The 22,517-nt window shown below is 46.4% G+C and overlaps 1 protein-coding gene and 1 long non-coding RNA gene across 2 annotated transcripts in view; one reads left to right on the top strand and one right to left on the bottom strand.

Annotated features, from left to right (window-relative positions):
* Positions 1-11,424, bottom strand: part of LOC140396407 (uncharacterized) — a 50,350-nt gene extending 38,926 nt beyond the window's left edge. The window contains exons 1-2 of the long non-coding RNA XR_011936516.1: positions 11,292-11,424; positions 9,248-9,342 (exon numbers count right to left, since the gene is read on the bottom strand). This is a non-coding gene — a long non-coding RNA (uncharacterized lncRNA). The remainder of the gene's footprint in view (positions 1-9,247; positions 9,343-11,291) is intronic.
* On the top strand, positions 11,314-20,968 carry emc7b (ER membrane protein complex subunit 7b). Its single transcript, XM_072484998.1, has 5 exons — positions 11,314-11,714; positions 14,944-15,063; positions 16,151-16,289; positions 18,948-19,028; positions 20,342-20,968. Exons 1-5 carry the CDS (start codon positions 11,431-11,433, stop codon positions 20,486-20,488), a joined length of 771 nt encoding a protein of 256 aa, XP_072341099.1. The 5' UTR covers positions 11,314-11,430; the 3' UTR covers positions 20,489-20,968.
* Positions 20,969-22,517: the final 1,549 nt, after the last annotated feature.

The raw sequence follows: 22,517 nt of genomic DNA, 5'->3' as shown, positions 1-22,517 counted from the left end.
CACTCCCACTACACCTTTGCAGATGTGCACAGATTTGTAAGGATTCCACAAGTTACAGAATATACTTTACACTTTCATGATCTCAGTAATTTTTATTTTATCCATTACTTTATCAAAGTTCCAAAGCCAGAGCTCAGAGTGTGGACAGGGGCAAACCCCGAATCCAGCTCCTTGCCTGCTCCAAAAAACAATTCAAATTCAATCCAATTCATAGTCTTCACAAGAGAGACATACCAGATCCCATGCTCATCTTAGCCAAAAAGCCAAGAAGCGATATAATGATCTCAGTAATGACACAGTCCATGTAAACCAACAAGCCAACTGTGATCAGACACATTATGCTCTGATACCAAGGGACAGACGCCACCCAATACAGTGTCTGTGGATTTCTCTCAAATTCCCCCAGAAGCTCGTCACAATGTGGGTCAACTGGTCCCATAGGAACTCCAATTTCCACACGAGTGTTTCTAAACTCTACTCTTGGAAAAAACACACATTGATATCTTCTCCCAAACAATGCTTGTACTCGGATGCCTTCACCACAGATCCACCTCCAGAATTTCAACCTCTCCTTTCAGTGTGCTGTCACGATACCCTGGGCTAGTGTGTGGTTAATTCCAGCCCCACTTGACCTGGAGTCGCAACACAGGTGAATTTAGATTTTATTTAAAACACCTGAGGTCCTTGGTTGAGCCCAATAAACTGCAGTCACCAGGTTTGTAACTTTAAAACAAATAACCTTTTTATTATATACAGTATTATAATTAAAGAGACAGAAAATGTAACTATCTACTACCCCTTTCCCAACCTTCGCTTGCTATCTCACCCCACTCTCTATACACACACACAAACAACACAGAGAGGAAAGAGTGGTGCAAAGGGAAAGAAAATATTAATAAAAATAAAAGGATAAGGATCTTTGATGCACTAGGATAACTTCCATTCAATGTCTTTCTAAAGTTCAGACTTTCATTTTGATACTTCTTCCTTCTAGCTTGAGGTGGTTTTCTTTGGCAAGAGCATCTACCGTCTCTGCAGACTCAGGGTCATTTTGGATCATTTCAGGTTCACAGCAAAGGATGTGACAGACACTGCTTTCAGAACAATAGAGCAGTTTTTTCACTTCAGCAAGCAGGAGAGAGAGAAAGAACATACCAATCACTTCCAAGGTCTAAAAACTTCTGCTAAGTTATATCAGGAAGCATCACACAGGAACCAATCACTGATTGCTGTCTGGCAGAAAACTGTCCCTGGCCAACCCACTGGTTGTCAGTTAACCAATCAATCAACTTCCTCCAAAATCGGTTCCAAAGATCCACCAAGCGCCAAAGAGTCTGGTCTCTCCTTTCCCAAACACAAAGCCATGGAACACAGTGTCCTGGCAAGCATTCTGCCTCAAGTTAGAGTCTTCAGCTTAAAGGCACATCCCGATTATGGGTCCAAAACAATAAAAGATATGGGAACAAGGAAATAATCTGGAAGGACTCTTACATACTTTCCCTTTCTGAGGGTGAGATGTCATTGCAAGGACGTTTCATCACAAAGAATGTGACACAAAACACACCCATTCAACCTTCCTTTCCGATTACATAAGGTCCTCCAATTCTTATATCTGCTACTTATCAGCACTCTATAAAAATAAATTTAGAGTACCCAATTTAGTGTACCCAATTCTTTTTTTTCCAATTAAGGGGCAATTTAGCGTGGCCAATCCACCTACTCTGCACATCTTTGGGTTGTGGGGGTGAGACCCACACAGACACGGAGAGAATGTGACCTGGGGCTGGGATCGAACCCGGGTCCTCAGCACTGTGAGGCAACACACTGAACCATCATGCCGCCCCCACTTATCAACACGTGACAATGTATCCGCAATAATGTTGTCCTTCCAGGAATATTTTCAATTTTTAAATTGAAAAGTTGCAACAATAAACTCCAGTGGAACCATCTTGTGTTCCAGTTTTAAATTTTTCAAGAAACGCAAGCAGATTAAGGTCAGTTCTTATTTGGCTTTCCTTATTATCATTCCAGACATGAACTTCAAAATGCTGAGAGATTAGTAGCAATGCTAAGGCTTACTTCTCAGTGGTGGAGTAATCTCTTTGGCACAGACTTTGTTTCTTTGAAAAGTATCCCACCGACCTCTCTATCCCTGACTCGTCATCCTGTCGTAACACAGCCCCACTCCCAGGCTCTGGCATCCGTGGCCATTTTAAAGGGTTTGGAAAAATCAGGGGTGGCCAACACTGATTCGCTTACCAATAATGGCCCTCAATTTCTCAAATGCTGTTCGGCATTCTGCGGGCCATATCATTTTGCTTGTTTCTGAAATACATTAGTCAAAAGTACCGCTATGATACTGAAGTTAGGTACAAATTTTCTATAGAACTCACACATGCTTAGGAACCTCATGATCTCCCATTTCGTTTTGGGAACGGGGACATCTAGTAAGGCCCTTACCTTGGAGTTCGGAGTACCTATTGTCCCTGTCCCACAACCTACCATAGGTAGGTTGCTTTTGCTTTGGCAAACTCGCTTTTGACCAAATTGACTAATTCCAGTTGTTTAAATAACTCCTCAAATTGTCCTACATGCTCCTTTCATGTGTCACTGTAAACCACCACCTCATCCAAAAAGACCACGCAGTTACATAGGAACATGGGAATTATGAGCAGAAGTAGGCAATTGAACCCCTTGAGCCTGCTCCGCCATTCAATCAGATCATGGCCGATCTTTTCTTGGTCTCAAATCCATCTCCATACCTGTTCTTCATATCCCTTTAACCTGATTTTAAAATCAGAAATCTATCTATCTACTTCTTGAAACCATTACATGATTCAGACTCCACCGCACTATGGGACAGCGAGTTCCACAAATTCATCACTCTCTGCGAGAAGTCGTTCCTCCTCATCGCAGTTTTAAAACTACAGCCTCTCAACCTATATCTGTGACCTCTATCATTAGAGATTGCCCCACAAGGGGAAAATTTGGTTTACATTTACTTTATCAATCCCTTTTAATATTTTATATATCTCAAGCAAATCCCCTCTCATCCTTCTAAACTCCAGCGAGTATAAGCCCAAACTGTTAGGCACCCCAGCCATGACATGATGGATGAGTCATTGAAATGTTTTAAATCCGAACGGTAACACTTTAAACTAATACAATCCCCTAGGCAGATATCTCTTTAGTCCTGGGCATTAAAGGAACCTGCCAATACCCCTTTAATGAATCCTCTAATCTGGGAATCGGATACAAATCCGATTTGGTGATGATATTGACCTTCTGGTAGTCTACACAGAATCGGGTTATCCCATCAGCTTAGGTACTAGCACAACCGGCGAATTCCAACTACTCTTACTCGGTTCAATTTTTTGCATTTTAAAAAATAAATTTAGAGTACCCAATTCATTTTTTTCAATTAAGGGGCAATTTTAGCATTGCCAATCCACCATCCTGCATATCTTTGGGTTGCAGGGGCAAAACCCACGCAGACACGGGGAGAATGTGCAAACTCCACACGGGCAGTGACCCAGAGCTGGATCGAACCTGGGACCTCGGCGCCGTGAGGCAGCAATGCTAACCACTGTGCCATCGTGCTGCGCTTATGTCCCCAATCCTGGCCTCCCCCAAGTTATCAGGGAGCAGCGGTTGCTCCAATAACGAGTACTCCGTGTGGTAAACCACTGTGTTCTGATATTAGAGGTTGTATGGTAGAACCTGCACTACAGGTTCGCCTGTGGCCCCTGCATGCTAGCTCCGCCCAGGAGGCGGGTTATAAATATGCGTGGCCTCCAGCTCGCAGCCTTTTCGCCAGCTGCTGTGGGAGGACAGGATTGTCCCATCTGATACTAATAAAGCCTCAGTTTGGATTCAACTTCGTCTCCAGTCAAATTGATCGTGCCTCAATTTATTAGTATTAGATTCAGAAAATGGACCTCCGGATTAAACCAGATCGCCTGCAGCTGGATCCACACTCAAGCGATGCCAGAAAGGACTTCCAGCACTGGCTAGCTTGTTTTGAAGCGTATATCAACACGGCGCCGACCCCTGTTCCAGAGGCTCAGAAGATCCAAATATTGTACTCCAGACTCAGCCCCAAAGTCTTCCCGCTAATCCAGAATGCGCCCAATTACGCTGATGCCATGACTTGACTCAAAGAAAATTATGAACAGAAGACGGACACGCTCTTCGCCAGACACGCGCTCGCAACGCGTATTCAACTACCTGGTGAGTCAATCGAGGACTTCTGGAGGGCCCTGATCCCACTAGTTTGGGACTGTGACTGCCAGGACGTTACAGCTAAGGAGCACTCTGATCTCCTTATGCGGGACGCTTTTGTGACTAGGATTGGGTCTGATGTTATCAGGCTTCGGCTCCTAGAAGGGGTCACGCATGACCTCGCAGAGACTAAAACACTAGCGCTCTCCATGAAAGTCGCCCTGCGCAATGTACAGTCCTATGCCCCCAACCGGGCGGCCCACTCCTCCTACGCTTCATGGGCTCCACATACAGCTGCCCAGTGGGGGCGCTACCCACCAAATACGCCTTCGCTACGTGCCAGCTAGTGATCTCCGGGGGGCCCCGATGCTATATTTGCGGCCAGCAAAAACACCCCCGCCAACGCTGCCCGGCCCGCGCGGCCCTTTGTAAGGTCTGCGGGAAGAAGGGCCACTTCGCTGCGGTGTGCCAGGCCCGCTCAGCAGTTGCGGTCCTCCCCCCCCTCCCCCCCCCCCCCCCCCCCCCCCCCCGGTCACGGACAATGGGTTCCGCCATCCTCCTCTCCTCCCCAGGCCATGTGCGGCCAATGGGTGCCGCCATTTTCTCCCCCGCATAACACGTGCGGCCAATGGGCGCCGTCATCTTGCTCCACCCCTGCAACGTGCGTTTCATGGGTGCCACCATTTTGTAATCCCCAGGATCTCCGGGCGCCGCCATCTTGTCCACCCCGCAGCACATGGACACCAACGGCGTTCCAGGACCTCAACTCAACGGCCGCCTCACTACCCAACGATCAACCACGGCTCGCCTCCATGGCAATCGACCAGTTCCGACCACATAATCTGACCAACACATCCACCAGCGTGAAAGTCAACGGCCATGTGACCTCCTGCCTACTGGACTCCGGGAACACCGAGAGCTTTGTACACCCAAATATGGTAAGGCACTGCTCCCTTAAGGTACACCCTACCAATCAAAGTATCTCCCTCGCCTCCGGATCCCATCGCGTAGCGATCCGGGGGTACTGCATGGACACGCTCACAGTCCAAGGCATAGAGTTCCGCGGCTTTTGCTTCTACATCCTCCCTAACCTCTGCGCTGCACTTATCCTCGGCCTGGACTTCCAGTGCAACCTCCAGACCCTGACCCTTAAATTCGGCGGACCCATACCACCCCTCACTGTGTGCGGCCTCTCGACCCTAAAGGTCGATCCTCCTTCCCTCTTTGCCAATCTAACTCCAGATTGCAAACCCGTCGTCACCAGGAGCACCCAGGATAAGGCCTTCATCAGGTCCGAGGTCCAGCAGTTGCTTCGGGAGGGCGTCATCGAGGGGAAATGAGTGGGCTGTATGAGTGGGCGGGCCTTGTCCGCTGGAGAGCTCAAGTGGTAGTGGTTAAGTCTGGGGAGAAAAACCGAATGGTCGTGGACTACAGCCAGACCATCAACAGGTACACGCAGCTCGACGCGTACCCCCTCCCACGCATATCTGACATGGTTAACCAGATTGCACAGTACCGGGTCTTCTCAACGGTGGACCTGAAATCCGCTTACCACCAGCTCCCCATCCGTAAATCGGACCGGCCATACACCGCCTTCGAGGCAGACAGCCGGCTATATCACTTCCTTAGGGTCCCCTTCGGCGTCACCAATGGGGTTTTGGTCTTCCAAAGGGAGATGGACCGAATGGTCGACCGGTACGGATTGCGGGCCACATTTCCATACCTAGACAATGTGACCATCTGCGGCCATGATCAGCAGAACCACGGCACCAACCTCGCAAAATTTCTCCGCACCGCCACTCTCCTCAACCTCACGTATAACAAGGAGAAGTGTGTGTTCCGCACAAACCGCTTAGTCATCCTTGACTACGTGGTCCAGAACAGAGCTCTGGGGCCCGATCCCGACCGCATGCGCCCCCTCATGGAGCTCCCCCTCCCCCACTGCCCCAAGGCCCTCAAACGCTGCCTGGGGTTCTTCTCATATTACACGCAGTGGGTCCCAAACTATGCGGACAAGGCCCGCCCACTCATACAGCCCACTCATTTCCCCCAGACGGCCGAGGCCCAACAGGCTTTCGCCCAGATCAGAGCTGATATTGCCAAACACTTCCTTTCCATGTAGAAAGCGACGCATCGGACGTCGCCCTTGCCGCCACCCTCAACCAGGCAGGCAGGCCCGTGGCATTCTTTTCCCGCACCCTCCATGCCTCTGAAATTCGGCACTCATCCGTCGAAAAAGAGGCACAGGCTATCATTGAGGCTGTGCGACATTGGAGGCAATACCTGGCCGGCAGGAGATTCACTCTCCTCACAGATCAACGGTCGGTAGCCTTCATGTTCAACAACACACAGCGGGGTAAGATCAAAAATGATAAAATCTTGCAGTGGAGAATCGAGCTCTCCACCTACAATTACGAGATTAAGTATCGCCCTGGCAAACTCAACGAGCCTCCAGACACCCTATCCCGAGGTACATGTGCCAGCGCACAGGTAGACCGACTCCGGGCCCTGCACGACAGCCTTTGTCACCCAGGGGTCACTCGGTTGTACCATTTCATTAAGGCACAAAATTTGTCCTACTCTGTCGAGGAAGTAAGGACGATCACCAGGGACTGCCAGGTCTGCGCGGAGTGCAAACCGCTCTTCTGCCGGCTGGACCGCGCGCACCTGGTGAAGGCCTCCCGCCCCTTTGAACGCCTCAGCATGGATTTCAAAGGCCCCCTCCCCTCCTCCGATCGACACACATATTTCCTCAGTGTGATCGATGAATACTCCCGGTTCCCCTTCGCCATCCCATGCTCCGACATGACGTCTGCCACCGTCATTAAAGCTCTTAATTCTATCTTCACTCTGTTCGGCTTCCCCGCCTACATCCACAGTGACAGGGGATCCTCATTCATGAGTGATGAGCTACATCAGTTCCTGCTCAGCAGGGGTATCGCCTCCAGCAGAACGACGAGCACCAACCCCCGGGGAAACGGACAGGTAGAAAGGGAGAATGGGACGGTATGGAGGGCCGTCCAGCTGGCCCTGCGGTCCAGAAATCTCCCGGCCTCCAGCTGGCAAGAGGTCCTCCTTGATGCACTACATTCCATTCGCTCATTACTCTGCACTGCTACTAACAGTACACCACATGAATGTCTTTTTGCCTTCCCCAGGAAGTCCACATCTGGGGTATCGCTCCCAACTTGGCTCACAGCTCCGGGAACCGTGCTTCTCCATAAACATGTGCGGCTCCACTAGGCAGATCCGTTGGTGGAAAGGGTGCACCTGCTCCACGCAAACCCACAGTACGCCTACGTGGCGTTCCCCGACGGCCGCCAGGATACAGTCGCCCTCAGGAACCTGGCACCAGCAGGTTCCATCCCACACCATCCCCGGCGCCACCCTCCCCTCCCCCGCCGCCCCCATCACCCCCCCTAGGACCGTTCGTCCTCCCCCTGCCCACTCCTGTTGATGAAGAGGATTTTGGCACGCTCCCAGAGTCAACTTCGACAACGACAGCGCCAACATCGCCGTCACCACTTTGTCGATCTCAAAGGACCATCAAGGCACCGGACCGGCTGAACCTCTGACCGGCCCGCCGGATGACCAGAGACATTTTTTTTACTGCTCTGTAAATATTAAAAATTTCTAATTGTATATAATTATCCACCAACCCCGCCGGACTCAATTTTAACAGGGGGTGAATGTGGTAAACCACTGTGTTCTGATATTAGAGGTTGTACGGTAGAACCTGCACTACAGGTTCACCTGGGCCCCTGCATGCTAGCTCCGCCCAGGATGTGGGTTATAAATATGCGTGGCCTCCAGTTCGCAGCCATTTCGCCAGCTGCTGTGGGAGGCCACACATCTGATACTAATAAAGCCTCAGTTTGGATTCAACTTCGTCTCCAGTCAAATTGATCATGCCTCACTCCGGTAGTTGGGGGAGCGTCAGCAACTCCTTTCATGCAAAGTCCCACACCTGAATATACCTTAAATTACTTCCTGCAGCTCGTCCAGTCCTGCAAATATCCCTTCCGTGAACACATTGTTAACTCACTCCAGCCCCATCTCCCACCACTTCCCTTACATCCCATCCACCTCCCCCCCCCCACACACATACCCCTCCCCCCCTCCACCTTAAAACTATAGTTCCCACACAGTGGCATCAACACCGACATTTTATCCAACTTGAAATTCCTCCTCAACTGTTCCATATCCCAATAGCCTCTATCACCGACTCCTCTTATACCTCCCTGGAGCTAACGGCAACGGCGGCCGTCACACTCCAGTGGGTCCTTCCCCTTTTTTGAGATCAAGAGATCGACACCTGTGGTAATGATGCTGGCAACTCACCCTTTTCCACCCCTCTCTGAACAACCCCAACAAGTGAGGGGCCACTTTGTCACAAACTGCTTATAAAAGCCATCCAATCCCGGGGCCTTATCCGACTGCATCCTACTGATACAGTCCATCACCTCCATTCGCCCCAACGGCTCCTCCAGTGCCTTCCTTTTCCCCTCCTCCAGCCCTGGGGACTCCAACCCGTCTAGAAACCACCCCATATCCCCCGCCTCTCCAACCAGCTCAGCCTTTACGGGCAGCACGGTAGCATTGTGGATAGCACAATTGCTTCACAGCTCCAGGGTCCCAGGATCGATTCCGGCTTGGGTCACTGTCTGTGCGGAGTCTGCACATCCTCCCCGTGTGTGTGTGGGTTTCCTCCGGGTGTTCCGGTTTTCTCCCACAGTCCAAAGATGTGCAGGTTAGGTGGATTGGCCATGATAAATTGCCCTTAGTGTCCAAAATTGCCCTTAGTGTTGGGTGGGGTTACTGGGTTATGGGGATAGGATGGAGGTGTTGACCTTGGGTAGGGTGCTCTTTCCAAGAGCCAGTGCAGACTCGATGGGCCGAATGGCCTCCTTCTGCACTGTAAATTCTATGATAAATTCTATTATAATGGTAACATTTCGCCTGAGTCTCATCTCTAACCTCAGTACCTTCCTTCCTGGTCTGAGGAAATGATTTTAGAGTTCCTTACCTTCCTTTCACTCTCCCACTTCCTAAGGACTCTTACGATGCCTCTGCCTTGAATTGTCACATGCATTGAAGCGAAGAGGTAGAATTCCGAACGGACTACAGAAGATACAAAATGGATGCCACCTGATATAAAATGGACTCTGTCAGTGTTCTTGACCCTATGTTATTATCAGTGTCTACTGCTAAAGTAGTAAAGCTTTATTCAAAACAAGTAATCCACAACCAGATGCATCCAGAGACAATTTGCCCAATGTCTGTATTCTTAGCTACTTGTAACTGACAAAGGGGCCCCAAATTAAGGAACTAGCAAGGAATGAGGAAGGACATGTTCAACGTGGCTGGTCTATTGACCCCATGACTTTATGTAACCATTATCTATGTAATGAATTGATCGGGTAAGGCAAACTGCCAATTAGAGGCTATAGGAGCTAACTTGTAGCCATTCATGGCATTGAAGATGCATGTTATGAATTGTGACGCGAACAGAATTGATTGGGTATATGTAAATGCGAATGCAAACTAATTCTGCTTTCCTTCTGTATATTAACCCAGTGCGACCTCAGCTCAGGCGAGAAAAGGTACTGCACAGACCGTGGGGGTCAATGGCCTTTTCTCCCAGACCTTGAAAATTAATAAATTGCTTCTTTACTCACTCAAAGATCTATTAGTGAACATTTTCACCTACAGAAGCTTCCACACAACCTCTTGGGTACACTGCAATGCCAACAGAACACCACTGTTTCACAGGCAATCTGGTGAACAACTGTCCATTCCGCCAGGTCAGCACCTTGTAGCTCTGGTGTTAACTGGTCGCCTCTCTCCGTTCCTTTTCCTAACTTCAGTGAACTGTACCTTTATAAAAGCAAATTACTGCGGATGCTGGAATCTGAAACCAAAATAGAAAAGAGCTAATGTTTCGAGTCCAGATGACCCTTTGTCAAAGCTCTTTTCTCTCCCTACAGATGCTGCCAGACCTGTTGAGATTTTCCAGCATTTTCTCTTCAGTTTCCAGTTCTTTTGTTCCATTGACTTCAGTCTACGTGGGACATTTCTTTTCATTTCCTGGTTTCTAGAATTATCTGTTCTTTAGATTTCTGGACTTGCCTTCTTGCACTTACACCCATGTCCTGCTTCTCTGTTTCTGGCAATGCCTATGAGAGATGCTTCTCCTCCAGCTACCTGGTTCCAAACTGCAACTGGGGTCCCAGCTTAAAATGAAACTCAAAAGGTCTTTCTTACTTAAAGTGGCCCCTGGTTGCTAAGCAACAGCCCAGTCTTTTGCTTAAAGGCTTGTTTGTTTTCTTGTTGTGCAAAGCCTTTAGTCACAAGGCACCGTTTGAAATGAGACCCAAACCCCCGTATGTGCAAGTCTCTTTGTTTAACATGAACCTCAAGCAAAGTTTAACCTTTTATTGCACAGAAACACGCAATCCAGGCTGGAATCCTCTGTTGTGAGTCTGCCCCGCTACCGCTGCTCGCGAAGGCAGGAATTTGGCACTCAGCCGAATCTCCCATTCAGTGCGGTGGGACCAGAGAATCCCACTGTCGTGAAGGGATCATAGAATTTTACAGCGCAGAAGGAGGCCATTCGGCCCATCGAGTCTGCACCAGCTCCTGGAAGGAGCACCCTACCCAAGGTCAACACCTCCACCCTATCCCCATAACCCAGTAACCCCACCCAGCACTAAGGGCAATTTTGGACACTAAGGGCAATTTATCATGGCCAATCCACCTAACCTGGACATCTTTGGACTGTGGGAGGAAACCGCAGCACCCGGAGGAAACCCACGCACACACGGGCAGGATGAGCAGACTCCGCACAGACAGTGACCCAGGCCAGAACCTGGGACCCTGGAGGTGTGAAGCAATTGTGCTATCCACAATGCTACCGTGCTGCCCACTTATGGAGAACCCCAGCCTGGAACTCACTTGAAACTATACCTGCTTTCTAAACATGCACATAGAGATCACTAGTACCCAAAAATACAAATATAGCTGCGTTAAACCCACCTGTTTCCTGACCCACCCCCACTGACACCACCCACCTCGCCCGCTTTTAAACCAGCGGCGGGAGCGTAAAATCCAGCAGTGTTTGTTGCTTTGGGCTGCGCCTTTATCTGTTATTGCCTCTGGTGCGCTCGGCTTTGCGTTTTGAAGCCGGCGCCGGAGCCACTCGGGCTGGCGATGATTGACAGCTCAGCCCGGGCCAGGCGGGCAGCCTCCGTCGCCCCCGCCTCGGCTCACTTCGGGATCGGCACGGCCATGGGCAGGGCAGCGGCGACGGGCGCCTCCCGCCTCCTCTGTCTGCTGCTGGCCCTCCGGCTGGCCGCCGGCTCCGAAACGGAGGGCGGCGCCGGGGAGAGGTTCAAAATCGAGGGCCGGGCGGTGGTGCCCGGCGTCAGGCCGCAGGACTGGATCCACACCGCCCGGGTGCTGGTGGAGGGAGAGGAGCACGTCGGCTTCTTCAAGTAAGGAGAGGCCGAGGCCCGGGGGTTGGGGTTTGGAGCCGGGGCCTTGCTGATGTTCAGGGAGGGGTGAGGAGGAAGCTGCGACTGGACTTCCGTGAAATTCCTTTCACCGCCTCAGCAAAACAAAAGGCCCGACAACTGGAACCTGCATTTATATAGCGCCTTTCGTGACCACCAGGCACCTTAAACGTGCTTTACAGTCAATTCAATGTTTATATGGGAAGGGAGGGGGTTCATTATTAAAATGCAGGAAATGCCGCAGCTGGTTAGTGTTCCCAATGTGATGAGGTAAATCTGTTTTTTTTATGATGATGATTGAGAGATAATTATTGGCCATCGCTGGAGATGGACTCCCCCCCCACCCCACCCCCTCCTTCACAATAGCGGCCAAGGAATCTTGGTTTAACGCCTGACAGTGCAGCACTGGAAGTGCCCACCTTAATCCTCGTGTTCAAGTCCCGAGAGTGGCACTGGGGGTGATGCTTCTTCAATGAAATGGCCCTGGGACCCTTGTGTCCACCTGAAAGGGCAGGCGGACCTCTGTTTAACATCTGAAAGGTGGTGCCTCAAATGCTGCACCCCCCTCTGTACCGAATTGTGATATTTGTCTAGGATCTGTGCTCAAGGTTCTGGATTGGCATTGTGAACCCACACAGCCTTCTGACTGGAGTTTAAAATTTTGTTGAAGTACTGTCAGGTAGGCAAATGTGATATCAGGGGAGTTTTTACATGGGGAGGTGAATGCCTTGGGGAGGAGTGTGAATTTAAGAGATCTGCCATTTACAATGACTCGGACACTGTTTCGGTACCTGGATATTCAGGTGGCCCATGACTGGGCTTCACAATAAGTGGAACCTGTCCAGTCTGGTGGAGGAGGCCCAAGGAGATTTGAAGAGATGGGATTCCTTCCTATGTCAGTTTTCCGGAGGTGGATAAGTTGATTTCAGAATTTGTTTGGGCAGGAAAAACACTGAGGATTTGGAGGATCTTTTTGCAGAGAGGGTTGAGTTTTGGTGCTCCCAAACCTGAAACGTAGAGAAGGTGGACGTTGATGGGGAGAGGGGGGATCAGAATGGGTGCAGGGAGAGGAGGCCTTGTGCGTGGGGACAGGCTTGGGGGCCCTGGCAATGGCTCCGCTCCCGTTTTCTCCGTGCAGGTACACCAGTAGTCCTGTTGTTGAGTCGTCTCATTTGGTAGCACAATTGTTGAGGTCCCATAGCATTATTTTCAAAGAACAGGTAAGTTGCCTCTGCTGTCCTGGCTGTTATTTATCCCTCAATATCATCAAAATAAATGATCAGGTTATTGTTATTTTCCTGTTTGTGGAGCTTGCTGTGTACAAATTGCCTGTTGAGTTTCCTGCATTGCAACATTGGCTACACTGCAAAATTAATTAATTGGCTGCAAACCTCTGGTGGTCACTACATAAATTGTGCCTCTTTCTTTGTTACAGAATGGTCAGCCAGTGAATACCAGACCAAATGTGGGGCAGATCTTTATGAATCTGGCAGAGAGTTGAGCTACTTGAAAAGTTGTTTATACCTCTTATTCTCCTGAGGGTGTTGATCCTCCCTTCAGTATATGTTTCCACTGACGCTGTGGGCTACCTCAGGTTGCCAGTGTTGGCAGGTTCAGCATGTTTGTTGTGTTAATTGTTCCTGTTAGTTGATCCATTTTAGATTGAGATATGGATTCTGTGCTACTAAAACCAGTTATAGCCTTCCCACTGAAATTCACTGCTCAGACCAAATATTAGACTTGGGACCTTTCTTGTCTGTATGGTTTACTACCATACAGGTGATGAACTTTTAGAGCCATCCAGCAAGACAATTTATTTTGACACATCATTGCTGATAATTTGACTGCAGTGGATTTGCTTTATTTTAAGTGATTGTGAGCCTGAAGTTGGGAAATGTGTTTTTGATGCATAAATTGTAACACCGAATGATGCTGTTTAGCTCATTGAATTGGTGTTGACCCTTAAACTGAAGCTGTTTTTGTTCATTTTCTTACCCTTTCTCTGTGTCTTTTATACCACTTTTTAAATACCGTATTTAAACTCTTTAAGTGATCTAGTTTTTTACTTTACCACAAGTGGCTAGAGACGTTTAATATATTTTTGTTTAAGGTCAATTTTTGGATAGGGAGAACTGACAGGGAAGATTAATTGAATCTGAAAGTGATGGTATCCAAGCTCATCCGCATTGTTGAATTATTCTTGAAGTATTAACAAGCGGTTTGCTAATTCAGAAATAATCTTTGGCAAAGGTGGATTGAAACGACTGTTATGGAAGTTCCAAAGACCAAGTTGACAATAGTAAATAGCCACCAGAATAGAAATGGAAGAATATGGTTATTACACCTGAAATGAACCATGGTCCCTCACCGCCATCATTGCTTCCATCTGTTTCTCATTTGATTCCAGGATTTTGCCTCTGCTCCTTTCCTAAATCCTAGTTTCATGTGTTCACACTTTGCATGACAAATTTTGCCACCTTCTAGTTTAAACTTTCTGGATGATCGGGATTTACCATTTATTGTCACATTACTGAGGTGTCCGTTGCCTCTTTTCAAGGCTGTAAAGCCTGGAATTCTCCCGCCGTTCCTCATAATTCTGTCTTTTAGCACTATCAGTCTCCTTGCCCTTCTCATCGCCTCCTTCAGAGCTTAATTGTCTTCCTTGTGTTCTGTACAGATTGGGCATGGTAAGCAGTGAGTTAATTAATATACTGATCTCTTTCAACTTTACAAATAAACAAATTAGGAGTAGGCCAATCCCTCGGCCTCTCAAGCCTGCTCCGCCATTCAATAAGATCATGGTTGATCTAACTGTGGTCTCAACTCCTACTTTCCTTATACCTTTTGACTCACTTGTCAATCAAGAATTTATCTAATTCTGCCTTTCGGTAACCCTGCCTCCACTGCCCTCTAGGCAAAAGAATTCCAAAGAGATACAGACTTCTGAGAGAAAAGATTTCCTCTTATCTCCATCTTAAAGGGGAGATCCTTTATTTTTAAATTGTGTCCCTCAGTTTTGGTCTCCCCATAAGGGGAAATCATCCTTTCATCCTCCACCTTAAGTTCCCCTCAGAAGCTTGTACTTAATCATTCTGCTACATTTATTTCATTGCTGCACGTGGTTGGACATGCAGTTACTTCTGGAGCCCCAAAATGGTGTTTAACAAACTGATTTTCCAAAGTGTTTCAGCCTATATCTTTCATTCTATAGGACAGATGGAACTTTCACTGTAAATGATGTTCCTTCTGGCTCATATGTGGTGGAAATAGTATCTGCGGCCTACCATTTTGAACCTGTGCGAGTTGATATAACCTCCAAAGGTAAAATCAGGTAAGAATGAACTAATAATTAACACTGAAGCATTTTTATTTTTAGTTAATTTGAAATTTCTTCATGCAAGCCTTCTGTTTCTTGATGTCCAAAAGTATTATGCCACATTACAGGAACTTATTCTAGTTTCACATTTTTAAAATGTAGGGACAGTCATTAAGATCTAAGAAACGGCTGAGGCCAGTTTGATAAAGGTTCTGATTCTTTTTGTCGCTCATAAACAGTACTCCCCCGTCCGGCCTTGCCTGATATACCTCCGTTCAATGTTCTGCTGTTTTTGCCACCCTAACTCACTCCTCCTTTAAGAAACACTTTACAACCCAACCTCTTAGACTGAACGTTGAGCCTTCTGAAACAATATCTCCTTATGTGGTTCAGTGTCATACAGGTAGAGTGGCTCAAAACTGGCAAACTCGGGACCCAGTCTGCGCCAGATTTTGGATCTTGCCGGTTTCTGGAAAAGGTCCCAAGGTATTTCACAGTAGCTCTCATGTAATTAGATAAAGCTCAACAGTGATCAAGCCTAAGGCAGTCACACTGAAGCTTTGGTAAAGCCACAACTTTTAAAATTCTCTTCGCTGCACTGGAGCACTTGGAGAAACACTCAATGCGGAAGTTGTGCAGAGAAGTGCAACTCCCCAAACTTTTCCAAGCTGAGTCAAGGGTCGCTTCGACCGTCCAGAACGCGGAAAACGACAGGCATGCAAAGCGGATAACTGCTTGCCACACCACTGTGCCAAAGTTTTTTCACTCATTAAATAGCACCTATAACTCTTGCCTGGCCCATTTATTTTTTAAAAAGCCCCGTTTCATGACACCGTTGGTTTTCAGATAGTTGGATTTGAGGTACTGTACCGTACTTAGTCTTGTAATGTCCCTGTGAAGTGCACTGGGATGTTTCATTAGATTAAAAGCGCTATATAAATTGAAGTCATTGTTGCTGTCACGTCTAAATAAAATAACCATGAAATATTTGAAACATCTTGTCACTTCACATTTTTTATCAAACTGCAGGCAAGCATGTAATTTTTGGCAATCAAGTTGTTCCACTCTTTTTAACACTTGTAAAAATGTGTTTTCTTACAAGAGCAAGGCACGTGAACTACTTAAAGGCATCTGAAGTTATTAGATTGCCATATCCCATACAAATCAAATCTTCTGGGCCTCCTCCATACTTCCTAAAGAGAGAAACATGGGGTTGGACAGACTTTCTCATGAATCCTATGGTAAGTGTTTGTGAATTAGGTAACTATGATTGTAGCATTTTTTTCTACAATTTATTTATTGTAAATTGTGGGGGGGGGGGGGGGGGGCAATTACTGCCTTTTGTGGAACATAATATCAATGTACTCTTCTAAAATATTTTACTTGGTATGTGTTATCTGGCTTTAAATAATCTTATGCACCATCAGGTTGAGAAACGGTCAGGTGCAATCTCATGTGAACTTCACTGAGATCCTGCAATACTTCCCAAGGAAAAATGGACAGTTTCTCTTCGTGTCCCAGCCAATAATTGCCCGTCACCCAGCATTGCCAGGACAAATTAGCTGGACATTCATGTCCTTGCAATGTGTAGAAAGCTGGTGTGTTGCACATTAATTTGGTGGGTTTTGCTGCAATATTGCAGTGACTGCAATACAAGTAATTTAGAATTAATTTATGTCAAGCACTTCAAGATGATTCTCAAGCATGGCAACATGTTATACAAACTCAAGACTTTTTAATTCTTGGAGTGCAAGGTTGAGTACCCAGGAAGCCAAGTTCACAGGCTTTGTTTGCATTCTAATCAACGGGGCATGCTGTGGAGGAACCTCTGCACAACATTTCCTGTTTAACAGCTCATTTATAGTGCAGTGCTTCTTTAATGAAAGCGCAATACACTTTTGTTTTGCCCCTTATATTCCCTCCCATTAATGTTGCAGACCAGGTTCAGAGATTGGCCACAATGCTGAAGCAGCCAGTGCTGCACAACAGCATCTTCACAATTAATATCTATCTGACGAAGGTTTGTACAAACTGGGACTGTCCATATTATTTAACCAAGTAGCCTGCACTGCTATATCAATATTTGAAGCAAGGATCATCAGCATAAGGCTGACTTCATTAAAGCTGAATTCATACAGATAATAGTTACAATTTTAATATTTAACTACATTCAAAAGTTCTATTTTTAAAGTTTAGTTTCAGTGAGAATGTTTTTTTTTCCTAGAACAATTATTTCACCTTGGATGCAGAAAATATCTTGGGCGGGATTCTCCCCTACCCGGCGGGGCATGGGGTCCTGGCAGGATGCAGTGGCGTGAACCACTCCGGCGTCGGGCCGCCCCAAAGGTGCGGACTTCGCACCTTTAGGGGCCATGCCCTCACCGTGAGGGGCTAGGCGCGCGCCGGAGTGGTTGGCGCGCCGGCGGGAAAGGCCTTTGCCGCCTGCCGGGGCCGAAATGACTTTGCCGGGCGGCGAAAGTCCGCGCATGCGCGGGAGTGTCAGCGGCTGCTGACGTCATCCCCGCGCATGCGCGGGAGTGTCAGCGGCTGCTGACGTCATCCCCGCGCATGCCCAGGGGGAGATGTCTCTTCCGCGTCGGCCATGGTGAAGACTGTGGCCGAGGCGGAGGGAAAAGAGCGCCCCCACGGCACAGGCCTGCCCGCGGATCGGTGGGCCCCGATCGCAGGCCGGGGCACCCCCCCCGAGGCCAGATCGCCCTGCGCCCCCCCCCCCCCCAAGGACCCCGGAGCCCACCAGCGCCGCCTAGTCCCGCCGGGAAGAGAGGTGGTTTGATTCTCGCCGGTGGGACAGGCATTCCAGCAGCGGGACTTCGGCCCATCGCGGCCCGGAGAATCGCCAGGGGGGACTCGCCGACCGGCATGGTGCCATTCCCATCCCCGCCGAATATCCGGTGCCGAAGAATTCGGCAACCGGCTGGGGCGGGATTCACGGCAGCCCCCGGCGATTCTCCGACCCGGCCGGGGGTGGGGGGGTTGGAGAATCCCGCTCCATATTCTCCTTTTGGAGACGGTGAAATATACCTGAGGTGGACTGTTCTCATTGGGATAGTTCAGTCTATGTTCACCTTTGTTGAATTTCCAAATTTGGGGAAACAGGTTGAATGGTGTGTTGTGGGAACATACACTGTTGCTATTTTTCCTCTCTAATGATTATTGTTTTGCATTTCCCTTCCTATGCTCTAATGTTATCGACACCTGGCTGTAAGCTTTGACTGTTGTACATGGTTCAAACTGTAAATTAACTTTTGTTGTTGTAGCTAAGAACATAAGAAATTGGAGCTGGAGAAGGTCTTGTGGCCCCTCAAATCCAATCTACCAATCCCAGTATCCTTAGCATATTTGTATCTTCAGGTAATCAATCCATCTTTCCTGCCAGTGGCCTCCTCTTTGGGATATGTAACCTCCTGATCCGATGCCCTCCTGGCCTGTAGCGGGGAGGTTGCCTCTACTGAGCTGGCTGCTTCATGGTGAAGGCAGCAGGTCCACTTCCCTACCCGCCCTTGGGGAACTTGCGAGATCCCTCCACCTTCAATCCACGGAGCCAGGAAAATCCAGCCCTTTTATGTTCTCAACACTGTCCCACCCAGCTTTGTATCATCCGCAAACTTTGACAGATTCTACTCAGTCCCCCTCATCTAACTCATTAATGTAAATGGAAAATGGCTGAGGCTACAACACTGATCCTTGTATCAAATCAATGGTAGCAGCCTACCAACCTGAGCTATTCCTATCCTCTGCTTTATCTTGTCTATTCATACTAATATACTACTGTCAACCGCATGAGCCCTGATCTTGTGCAACAAGATGACTGGAAAGTGTTTCATTCACTTGGAGCCTATTTTGTGGTGACTTTTAGATTGACTATTGTGTTTACACAGGTCATGATGATGGTTCTTCCATTGCTAATCATCCTCCTGTTGCCTAAAGTGGTCAACACCAATGATCCTGAGATGAGGCGGGTGAGTACGCGGAGTTAAAACACGCTCGGATAAAATCCCGGTATTTGTTGATTTTAGTAGAACAGCAAAGTATCCACTATTTTTCTGTTTAAAATTAGTGGAGAGAAATGTCACCTAGATTATGCTGAATCCCAAAATGTATCTCTATATTACACATGAATTTAAATAGCTGGACATTTCCACATTGTGTTAATGATGAATTTGCATGCATTGCGAGTGAAAGTTTGGAGTATGTTTGCATTATTGGACACACAAAATTATTTTCATCTGAAAAACTCAACTAATTAAAAAAGTAACTCGATTTTCCATGGGTCCCAAGAACTATTTTGTGAAATTGTACTTTATGATTCGATAATGGGGTAGTGCAATCATTTGTGTTGCGTGGCTTAGCTTGAAAGGAGTCGCTTGGCTAAGAAGAATCAAATCTGATGTTCTGGATCGTTTTTCCTAATCTGTTTATATTATGACATATTGAGAAAATTTATCAGAGTTAAGTATACAGACAATGTTACTCCAGGGACTTGGCCATGAGATTCCACAAGTTTGAGCTTTCAAAAACTGATAACCTCAAAATGTGCACACAGCCTACCCCCAATCACCCTCTTGTTTACCAAAAATCGATCTGCCCCGTCTTAAAAAGATTTAAAGACTCTGCTTCCACCACCTTTTCAGGAAGAGAGTTCCAAAGACTCATGACCCTCCGAGGAGAAAAACATTTTGCCTCCTCTCTGTCTTAAATGGGCGACCCCTTATTTTCCAAACAGTGACCCCAAGTTCTAGATTCTCCCACAAGAGGAAGCATCCTCTCCACATCCACCCTGTAAAGACCCTCAGGATTTAATATGTTTCAATCAAGTCACCTCTTACTATTCTAAACTCCAGCGGATACAAGCCTAGCATGTCGAACCTTTCCTCAACCTGCAGCTTGGAATATTCTATTTAAGGACAAAATTGAGAATTCTTTTTTCCAAGATGATAAAGGTGGGAAAGAGCATTTGTGAAAGAGCATTTGTTTCTGCAGATTAGTACTTGGAATAAAATGAGGTTGCTTTTTGAGTTTGTTACTAGTCAGCATTTCGATTTTGTATCCGACGGTGAAAAATTACTTGGTATACTACAAGTAATTGGGATATTGTAAATATTAGGTGTTTAAATATAGACTATCTGTGATTGTCCTGAACTTAACTGGCTTGTGTGACTGAACTGAGACTGGTGTTTTTAAATGCTCAACTTATCACCATTGATTTTGTATGATCGTAGGGGTGAGACACATTTTGCAGCATCATCACAACGTTATCTGCTTTCTATTTTAGGAGATGGAGCAATCCATGAACATGTTAAACCCGAACCACGAGTTGCCAGATGTTTCCGAGTTTATGACCCGCCTTTTCTCTTCCAAGTCATCTAAATCTGGAAGTGGTAGCAAGGCTGGCAAAAGTGGTGCTCTAAAGAGGAGGTAGTCTTTCCGTCAGTGTGTCGTAGAAGGTTAATATACACACAATACCTGTTTGTGCTCTTTGAAAATAAATTCACCATTAAAATAAATACTGAAAGCTTCTTGCAAAGAAAAGCAAAATGAAGAAAAAACATATTTGACCTCTTGAAGACAAAGAGCTTGGAATTTATGTATATAGGGGAACATCAAAAATTCTGTGTGCGTGCAGTGACTACTATATTCTGAAGAATTTCTTATAATTTAATTCAGGTTTAATGCAGAATAATAGCCCAGTTTATTTACTGCCAGTTTTGGAAATTTTTTAGTATATTCAAAGTCTGTTCGAGAGATTAAAATAATATAAAAGTGAAATATTTCAAACCCCTGTTCAACTTGAGATACAAGGCTGTGACATGTCTCAAATTATTGAAAGTATATTTGAGGTAACTTTTGTTTCTGAGCGATTGTATATTTCAAATGCACAAAATAAACTAATACAAGGAAACTATGTCTCGGTGGATCTTTGACATGGTACCAGGTCACTTTAGCGCAATAGAAGAGCAATGAGAGTTACTGTCCAGGGAGCCTATTCAATTCAAGTATATCTAGATTACCTTTCCATCAAAACTTTCCTATCACAGCACTTTTTGTAACCGTTTGAACATTTTTTTGTTGTTACCTCATAGCTGGTGACCATTGCAGCTATTAATTAATCATTGTAGAACAAAAAATAAATCTGATGATAATCCTGAACTTTCATTTGGTTTGTACCTATTTCCACTTGTCCTAACGTTGTGGTTTAAGTTGTAACAACGCTTTCAAATTTTTTTTTCTACCAAACGTTTCTTGTTAGACCTTTATGGTCTTGGTTTTCCAAGTCTTTTTAATCATTCCTCAGATTTTCCTTGCCCATTATAGTTAAAATGTAAAACTCTAATGTGGTGGAGGAATTTACATTTACAGGTTTTGATATTTACAATTAATGCCAACAAACATAAGACTGAATCATCTACTTAATTCTCATGCAAAATTTCTCTGCAATAGTACTTTATGTTGCCAAGGTGTTCCAGGAGAAACAGAATTAAAGAAGGACTTCAGAACCCCTCTCCATATTTAAATAATGGACATTTTTTGTTGTACTTGGATGAAAAATAATTGTTTTCGAGCTCCCTGAAACCATTTCAAATACATTTCAATATATGTAACATCCTTCTTGAGTCACTGATTTCTGTTGCTCTTGTCAACTACATTTACAGAAGGTTGGGTATTTTATGGTGAACAATTTTAGCTTTTAAAGATACCTTAAATGTTTTTTCTATAAATCTTTAAATGCCTTGAGTAATGATTCTTCTGGAAGAAGGGAACGTCTGCAGGAACTTTACATTGATACATAGGCGGGGTGCTGTATGATTTATAAACAGCAATTCCTGGCATGTCCCTTGTAAGGCCAATCTTAAATCAACATTTCTACAAGTTATGTCAATGCAGATAGTTTATTCAGCTGGCCAATTCATCAGGGGAACTGAATGAACTTCAGCTCCTGGCATCTCTCATGGGCCTTCAATGAAAAAGATAGTGAAAGAACATTTTCAGTACACACCATTCTATTCTGCAAATTTAATTTTCTTTTAAAATTTGCACACATTGTCCATTATATTGTAAATCGATTAAAAGTTACTAGGAAGTTTAAGATGGTATGCAAACAGCCATTCAGCGGTTTGACTATATTTTATTGGTAACTTGCTAATTTTCTCTATTGTTTATTTGCATTTTTAAAAAACATTGATGCTCTTCATTTCCATTGGCTGACTGTGATCAGTTGTGACAGGCTGCAAATGTCACAGATTTTGAACACCATACTGAAGGACGATTGTGCCAGATGTAAAAACCCCATCTGGTTCACTAATGTCCTTGAGGCAAGGAAATCTACCTTGGGCGGGATTATGCCCCACGCTGGCGGGAAAACCGGCTCCAACGACTCCGGCGTCAACAGCCCCCGAAAGTGAGGAATTCTCACCCTTCTAGGGGGCTAGGTTGCCGCGCCGGAGTCGGCC

The sequence above is a fragment of the Scyliorhinus torazame genome, chromosome 2, assembly GCF_047496885.1.
Source record: "Scyliorhinus torazame isolate Kashiwa2021f chromosome 2, sScyTor2.1, whole genome shotgun sequence".
Classification (NCBI taxonomy): domain Eukaryota; kingdom Metazoa; phylum Chordata; class Chondrichthyes; order Carcharhiniformes; family Scyliorhinidae; genus Scyliorhinus; species Scyliorhinus torazame.
Note: the sequence above shows the minus strand (reverse complement) of the source record. Positions and strands in the feature narration are given on the sequence as shown.